This window comes from Micropterus dolomieu, linkage group LG08, assembly GCF_021292245.1.
Source record: "Micropterus dolomieu isolate WLL.071019.BEF.003 ecotype Adirondacks linkage group LG08, ASM2129224v1, whole genome shotgun sequence".
NCBI lineage: Eukaryota > Metazoa > Chordata > Actinopteri > Centrarchiformes > Centrarchidae > Micropterus > Micropterus dolomieu.
In genome coordinates this window covers 1,016,852-1,025,501 of record NC_060157.1, presented here as the reverse complement: position 1 = coordinate 1,025,501, position 8,650 = coordinate 1,016,852, and the positions used below count along the sequence as shown (strand labels likewise).

The following is an 8,650-nucleotide window of genomic DNA, read 5'->3' as shown; positions in this document are numbered from 1 at the left end:
GTCATCATCCTGTGGAGGACAGCGTGATGTCATCATCCTGTGGAGGACAGCGTGATGTCATCATCCTGTGGAGGACAGCGTGATGTCATCATCCTGGAGTCCTCTGGAGTCCAAACGCCCATAAACCTGATCTGAACTTTGTGTATTGAGGAGTTGAAAAAGGCCTCAGGAGTTCTGTCCAGGAATCTTCCTGCGTTATTATTCAGACATTGCAGAGCTGTGAAACAAAGCGTTTCCTTTCGCTGTTCACTGGATCGATCTTTAGCAGCAGCGTCACAAGAACAGTACAGTTTGTCCTGAAGGTGGCGCTAAAGGAAAAGGTCCTGTTGTTACCTGACTGTAAAGGCTTTACCGTCTGTTCAGTGGCCATGTTGTCAGACCAGACTGGACTCAACAGTAAGGAGTAAGACGCAGCTCAGAGAGTAGGATGTTCTGATGGATACCAGTCACGTGGTTAGCCTAGCTTAGCATAAACACTGGAACGGGGGAAACCGCCAGCCCTGTAGTACATAACTTTCTCTAAAAACCACAATCTGTAGTTTTTACATTTCTGTTTGTGTTCAGATGAAACAGACACTCAGCAACATGTTTGTCGCTGAGCTTTAGAGGTGAACCACTGGGGAATACAGTTTTGTTGAGATGTCTCACTCTGATGCAAAGTGAACCAAAAGACAGAAAGAGAAAGCGACAGGAGGCAGGAGAGATAAAGAGAGGAGGACAGGAGAGGACTGGAGAAGACTGAGAGAGAGGAAACCAGAGAAGAAGAGAGGGATGAAGCAGTTGCAGATGCAGAAGAAGCAGAGAGGTAACATGTTTCCTCCAGAGTTGTCAGATCAGTGAGCGACGGCCTCTGATCTGTGCTGGATCTGATCATTCTGATTGACAGGTTTCAGTGTGACTGCAGATGTGATCAGCTCTGAATCTGTCCTCTGTTTGGAAAGTCTGAAGTGGACGTGGTCTTTCAGCAGGGCCTCGGGCCTCTGCAGTCTGACTCAGCTGATCGTCTCCTTAAGACTCCGGCTGGTTGAAGTTCGCTTCGTCTCCTCCTGGACACTGAGTAACAGGTTGACATGTGGGTGGCATTTGTTTTGCGAGTTCAGTCTTTGTTCAGTTATTTAAACTCCAGATGGCAGACGGACACATGTTGAGGCCCTGGACACCCTTATATCTCTAAGTAGTTTTAAGCAATTTTCATTATGTGTTTATTCAGTTAACTGTTCAAATATTTTCTGTAAGTTTTATATCCCCACATGAAGCTTTGAGTGCTGTTTAAAAGCCTTCGGTGGAGAAATATTGATCCTAATGCTAAGAGGCTTCCTGTGAGGTTTGTTCAGAGTCAGAACTCAGTTAACTCACTTGTTTCAGCCTGATGAGCGTCACCTGCTCATGAGAAGGTGTGTGTTTGTGTGATTTAATCATTAACATCTTCAACAGCCCTGAAATGTCCACATGAAGCCGCCTCTTCTGCTCCGTCAGTGGGAAGGTTTGTGTCACAAAACGGTTGCCAGAAAAAGTTGCTTGAGTTTCGAGCCCAGAAACCAGCAGTTCATCAGAGGAGCAGTAATAATGAGAACATGTTAATAAAACAGCTGTTAATGATCAGAGGGAATTATTTAGCATAAAGTGAGACTGCAAAACGTTTCACTAAAGCATAGTGATCCATGACTAACAAATAGTATTATAACAGGTGTAACATTACCTGTCTGTAGACGATACTGAGCAAAGACCTGCAGGAAGGAGCTGCAGTAAAGAGACTGTGATTGAGCATCGCTTCTGATTTCACCCGCTCGTCTCTTAATGTGGACAGTTTTATTTAAAAGGTGGATGGTTACGTATCAAGAAATCAAACTGTTTGACCCTTTTGGCATCAGCTCAGTGAGGAAGACCTCAACATCTCCACCTGCTGTCCCTCAGGTGTGTTGCATCAGCAGCTAATCAAGAGTCACACCCTCAGATGGTAGAACAGAAGTGAACCCTCCAGTTTGACATTTTGGCCTACACCATCTTGTTTTTTTGGAACCGGACGTGACCATATTTGAACAAGAGGGTGGAGCTAGCTAGCTTGGTTAGCAAGGTGCATCTGTAATTCACGTTAACTGGGATGCTAATTTTGCCTAGTGACAAACAGGCTTAAAACAAAACTTAATTCCTGACAAATGAGAAGCACTCATGATGTCCTGTCTGTTGTTGCAGCAACAACCTCAACCAAATGTTTCCTGTAGCTGCAGATCAAACCCGAACAACAGTCAGGAGGAATTTTGGACCCTTCCTCTTTACAAATCTGTTTCAGTTCAGCAATATTCTTGGGATGTGTGGTGTGAATCGCTCTCTTGAGGTCATGCCACAGCATCTCAGTCAGGTTGAGGTCAGGACTCTGACTTGGCCACTCCAGAAGGTGTATTTTCCTCTGCTGAAGCCGTTCTGTTGTTGGTTTACTTCTGTACTTCTGTGTCATCTCCTGTTGAGCTTCAGTTGGGGGACATTCTCCTGCAAAATGTCTTGATAAACTTTGGAATACATTTTTTCCGTCGATGAGAGCAACCCTTGCAGGCCCAGAGGCAGCAAAGCAGCCCCAAACCATGATGCCCCCTCCACCATACCTCACAGTTTAGGTTTTGATGTTGGTGCTCTGTGCCTTTTTCCCTCCACACATGGGGTTGTTTGTTCCTTCCAAACAACAGAATATTTATCCAGTAGTGCTGTGGAACATCCAGGTGCTCTTTTGCAGCTTCAGACTTGCAGCAGTGTTTTTTTGTGACAGCAGAGGCTTCCTCTGTGGTTCCTCCCATGAACTCCATTCGTGTTTAGTGTTAGACGTTTCGTAGAGTCGTTAACAGAGATGTTGGCATGTTCCACAGATTTCTGTGAATCTTCAGCTGTAACTCTAAGATCCTTCTTAACCTCGTGCTCGTGCTGTAATCTCTGCAGGACGGCCACTCCTAGGGAGAGCAGCAACAGTGCTGAACTTTTTCCATTTATAGACAGTTTGTCTTACCGTGGACTGATGGACATCAAGCCTTTTAGAGATACTTCTGTAACCCTTTCCAGCTTCAAGCAAGTTAATAATTCTTAATCTGAGGTCTTCTGAGAGCACTTTTGGTCAAGGCATGGTTCACATCAGGCAAAGCTTCATGGGAATAGCAAAACTAAAATTTATGTGTTTTTTTATAGGGCAGCTCTAACCAACACCTCCAATCTCGTCTCATTGATTGGACTTCAGGTTGGCTGACTTCTGACTCCAGTTAGCTTTTGGAGAAGTCATTAGCTTAGGGGTTCAAATAGTTTTTCCACCCTGCACTGTGACTGTTTACTCAGTGTGTTCAATAAAAACATGAAAACATATAATTGTTTATGTGGAGTTAGTTTAAGCAGACTGTGTTTGTCTGTTGTTGTGACTTAGATGAAAATCAGATCACATTTATGATCAGTTTATGCAGAAATCCAGGTGATTCCAAAGAACCTTTTTTCCTGCGACGTTACCTGGCGACCCATTTTAGCATTTTGCAGAGAAACACAGAGAGTTGTTACCTGTTACGTTACAAGATGTGGACGCGGTGGATATTTTACAAGCACAGAGCAGGCAAATCGACAGTGAACACACCTGTGAAGATGTCATTCATAACCACGTTGGTTTTGTTTCGATACGCTAAAGACGAGTTCTGTGTCTTTTCGGTAACTTTATAAAACGTACTGCTGATGGAGGAAGTCGTCAGGCCAGACACAAACACAGGGAGAGAGGGGAAGCCGCTGAGTTTGCAGTAGAGGTGCAGGGGAAAAGAGAAAGGAAATGGAGCTGTTAAGTAGCCTGGGCTAGTGATCAAACACTAAGCTTGAAGGAGAATTAAACTGGTGAAATAAGAAATAACCGGGGCTCCTAGAAATAGAAATATTCCCTGAGCTGTTTGTAATCTCTGTATATTTAAAGTCTCTTTCTGTCTGTGTCTCAGGTGTTCATGGGAAATCTGCAGAAGGACCTGGGATTGGTTCAGTACGACAGTGACTCTCTACTGTCTCCCGTCCCATTGGCTGCTCAGATCAGTTTGGGGGCGGGAGCTGCTGTCATCATACTGTCAGTGCTGGTGGTCATCCTGATGTACAGGTAAGCGACCTGTCTGTCCGACTCCACCTGTTTTTGTTTTTTTTGTCACTTTTTCTTTGTGTTTGTCTGAGCGTTTCTATTCTGTTAATGGAGCTCTGTTGTGTTTCCACTGAGTGAAGTTCTCTCATTTTCTCTGCACCATAAACTGGCAATATGAGATGATTAAACTCTCCTCTTTAAAATTAATTTCTAAAATCTTTGACAAAGTTTGGAGTATGGATGCAAAGATAACCGATACTTTGGTTCTAAGTCGACGCCAAATTCTGAAAGTTAGTTTAATATTGAACATTTGTCGGTTTTCGGCGGCTGTTTCCTTCAGCAGCTCCGTGTCGAAGCCTGGATTTCTCCCAGTTCTGTTGGAGAGCTGATTCAGGCCGACGTTTCACAGAAAATCCCCAAAGCTGACGATGCAGTTTGTAGCTCTAAGAACTGAACGTCTGTCCAATGCTCCTGTTACTGCAGGAGGAGTCAGGGACCGTCTGCAACGGTCAAAACGATCCATTTCAATCATCAATATCGGTTTTGTTTTTTACCATAGAAATCTCAAACCACTGCCAGTAGAGATGGAGACCACCCTTAAACATTTCACAGCTGTGAGATTGTAAAGTTATGAAAAGTAATTATTAATTAATTATTCACATTGCAAGGTTGCTCATTTCTAAATATAGTGACATCATCTGTCCTGGACATCCTCTCTTTCACAGCTGTCAGTTCTTCAAATGTTTTTATTAAAGGAGTGTCTGATTTATTATTTTGTTTTTTACCGTGGTTTTGAATTGGGCATCGAGAAACGTGGAATTTAACTGCCAGAAATTAAATTGTGACGTCCTTATTTTGGACAAACAGCTTGAGTTTGTAACGAGTCGCTGTTCAGACAAGCTTTTATTTACCAGAATTCTTTAGTGCTCACAGCTGATTGATGTTGTTGATTGTGCTTGTGTGTGCAGGAGGAAGAGTAAACAGGCCCTCAGAGATTACAAGAAGGTTTTGCTGCAGTTGGAAACTCTGGAGATCAACGTGGGAGACCAGTGTCGCAAAGAGTTCACCGGTACCCAAACACAGATGTTACGGTCTCACCACAATGATCCAGACTCAAGTGCACGAATCTAAAAAGAGTTTTGAAAGGACCCGCCCACAGCTGTAACATCTGCTTCCTCCTCTTCTTCTGTGTGTAGACCTGATGACAGAAATGATGGATCTGAGCAGTGATGTTGGAGGACCGGGCCTCCCCCTGCTGGACTACAAGACGTACGCAGAGAGAGTCTTCTTCCCCGGCCAGCAGGTGGCGCCGCTGAGCCGCCAGCTGGATCTGCCGGAGTCCAGGAAGCAGACTGTGGAGCAGGGCCTCCAGCAGCTCAACAACCTGCTCAACAACAGACTCTTCCTCACCAGGGTGAGTCGGGGGCGGCGGGGGCAGCAGGATCGTGGGATGCTGATCTTACCTGGTCTCACATCGGGAGACACCTGGACATGCAGGTGATGGTCTGTTCTCTCTCCGTCTCTCAGTTCATCCACACTCTGGAGGCCCAGCAGGGTTTCTCTCAGAGAGACCGGGGTTACGTTGCCAGCCTGCTCACCATAGCGCTGCACGACAAACTGGAGTATTTCACCGAGGTCATGAAGAGTCTGCTGCAGGACCTGGTGCAGCAGTATGTCGCCAAGAACCCCAAACTCATGCTACGCCGGTACGTAAAACAATCTGCAGACATCTTTAAACTAAACCCCTCAGATGTCCTGGCGTCCACACAGCCTCTTGTCTCAGGTCTTCACAACGAACAATGAGTCAAATAAAAACTAGATCACATTGGAAACATTTTGTAGACTTGAAAACATGTCAGCGAAGCTCCTCAGTCGTTTAGGTCAAACAATATATAGCAGTGCTGAGTCAAAGGCAACCGGGCCAGGTCTGGGTCAGCGTCGACACCTGGAACCTGATCCTGGGTTTTTTAGAGATTCTTTTGATTTGGTTCATCCAGACTCTCAGTCATGGCTGCTTTCTGTTGTGCGTCTGTGTTTCAGGACGGAGACGGTTGTAGAGAAGATGTTGACCAACTGGATGTCCATCTGTCTCTACTCCTTCCTCAAGGTGAATGTCTGCCTGAAATATGTCATTAGGTTTGGAAGTTGTGGCCTGCACTGATGAAAATGTCCCAAACATGTCTCTGAAAAATAGCTTTAGGTCACAATAACAAAATGTTAAGCTGTTGGAAACAAACCATACACTTTTATTTCCTTCATATATGGTATTCAAACTTTTCTGTCGCGCCCCGCTTCTGAAGCCAAACTCCAGAAAATGTTGATTTCCCTTTTTACCAATTAACAACGTTAGATTCATGTTACCAGAATCAGATCCCTTTGTTTTGTTTATGCCACCACATGAATCACTTTCAGGTCTGCTCAACATCCCTCCTGCAGTGTCATGTGCCCGCCCCCCCCGTTTGAGAACCGCTGACATAAAGGAAAAGTTCCTGTTAGTTCAGGCTCATTGGCTCTGCAAAACTGCACACTACCCCCGACCCCTAGCAGAACCATTTCCCTCTCTGGATCTTTTGGCTTTAGGTTTGTTTCTGCTCAGTGAGGGTTGTAAATGAGTGAACATTCATCCCCCACTGGCACTTAATATTGATATGTTCAAGCTCATGAGTCCTTTTATCAATGAAAGAAACTAAACGTTCATCAGCGTCCACGTTGACTAACCCGTCTGTCTTCATCCCGTCTCGCCCTCACCTGTCCGTCAGGAGGTGGCGGGGGAGCCTCTCTACATGCTCTACAGAGCGATAAAGTACCAGGTGGATAAAGGGCCGGTCGACGTGGTGACGGGAAAAGCCAAACGGACGCTGAACGACAGCCACCTGCTGCGCGAGGACATCGACTACTGCGCTATGGTAACCATGGCAACGCACACACACAAACGGATGACACACCTGGGCAGCAAGGTGTTCTGATAGACTGTACCTGTCTCTCTCTCTCTACACCTGTCTCTCTCTCTCTGCACCTGTCTCTCTCTCTACACCTGTCTCTCTCTCTGTCTGCACCTGTCTCTCTCTCTGTCTGCACCTGTCTCTCTCTCTGTCTGCACCTGTCTCTCTCTCTGTCTACACCTGTCTCTCTCTCTGTCTGCACCTGTCTCTCTCTCTCTACACCTGTCTCTCTCTCTGTGCACCTGTCTCTCTCTCTTCTACACCTGTCTCTCTCTCTCTACACCTGTCTCTCTCTCTCTACACCTGTCTCTCTCTCTCTACACCTGTCTGTCTCTCTCTGCACCTGTCTGTCTCTTTCTGCACCTGTCTCTCTCTCTGTCTGCACCTGTCTCTCTCGCTCTCTCTGCACCTGTGTCTCTCTCTCTCTCTGCACACCTGTCTCTCTCTCTCTCTCTACACCTGTCTCTCTCTCTGTCTGCACCTGTCTCTCTCTCTACACCTGTCTCTCTCTCTGTCTACACCTGTCTCTCTCTCTGTCTGCACCTGTCTCTCTCTCTGTCTGCACCTGTCTCTCTCTCTCTACACCTGTCTCTCTCTCTGTGCACCTGTCTCTCTCTCTCTACACCTGTCTCTCTCTCTGTCTGCACCTGTCTCTCTCTGTCTGCACCTGTCTCTCTCTCTCTACACCTGTCTGTCTCTCTCTGCACCTGTCTGTCTCTTTCTGCACCTGTCTCTCTCTCTGTCTGCACCTGTCTCTCTCTGTGCACCTGTCTCTCGCTCTCTCTGCACCTGTCTCTCTCGCTCTCTCTGCACCTGTGTCTCTCTCTCTCTCTGCACACCTGTCTCTCTCTCTCTCTCTGCACCTGTGTCTCTCTCTCGCTCTCTGCACCTGTGTCTCTCTCTCTCAGACTCTGACAGTGTTGGTGAAGAATGGAGTTGAGGTCCAACCCTGTCCTGTTAAAGTCCTCGACACTGACACCATCACACAGGTAGGTCTGTCTTTCTGCCTGTCTATCAGTTCCTCGCCTCACCTGTCTATCTGCCTCTCACCTACCTGTCTGTCTTTCTGTCTGTCTCTAAGGTGAAGGACAAGATCCTGGATCAGGTCTACAGAGGGGCCCCGTTCTCTCAGAGACCAGCAGCAGACAGTCTGGACCTGGGTACACACACACACACCTACCTGTCTCACCTGTCTGGGTTGATTGACAACTCATACTGACCTGTGTGTATTTGATTGACAGAGTGGCGTTCAGGTCAGGCAGGTCACCTGACCCTGTCAGATGATGATGTCACAGCGGTGGTTCATGGTCGCTGGAAACGAATCAACACTCTGCAGCACTACAAGGTGACCACAGCAACCGACCAATCACAGCGCCTCTTCAGTTTCTCTTCTTCTACACCTTCTACATGTTCCACTCTTCTTCTCTTGTTTCTCCGTTAAATATGAAACTATCCTCTCGTGTTCTTCAGGTTCCAGACGGAGCAACTGTCGCTCTGATTCCTCGTTCTCAGAGTTCAGGTGGAGTCAACCAGGTCTTCCAGACCGGAGAGAGTAAGAACAGTCGAGAACACAGAACATCCACAACCAGCACAACACAAGCAGAACCACATCACCCATCTGGAATATGAA

The 8,650-nt window shown here is 46.5% G+C and overlaps 1 protein-coding gene across 1 annotated transcript in view; it reads left to right on the top strand.

Moving 5' to 3' along the window:
• Positions 1-8,650, top strand: part of plxnb3 (plexin B3) — a 47,009-nt gene that overhangs the window by 29,336 nt on the left and 9,023 nt on the right. Inside the window, exons 22-31 of the mRNA XM_046056933.1 lie at positions 3,948-4,099; positions 5,047-5,147; positions 5,275-5,492; positions 5,606-5,784; positions 6,119-6,185; positions 6,838-6,984; positions 7,929-8,009; positions 8,102-8,180; positions 8,262-8,365; positions 8,491-8,572. Of these exons, the coding sequence (XP_045912889.1) occupies positions 3,948-4,099; positions 5,047-5,147; positions 5,275-5,492; positions 5,606-5,784; positions 6,119-6,185; positions 6,838-6,984; positions 7,929-8,009; positions 8,102-8,180; positions 8,262-8,365; positions 8,491-8,572 (1,210 nt within the window). The remainder of the gene's footprint in view (positions 1-3,947; positions 4,100-5,046; positions 5,148-5,274; positions 5,493-5,605; positions 5,785-6,118; positions 6,186-6,837; positions 6,985-7,928; positions 8,010-8,101; positions 8,181-8,261; positions 8,366-8,490; positions 8,573-8,650) is intronic.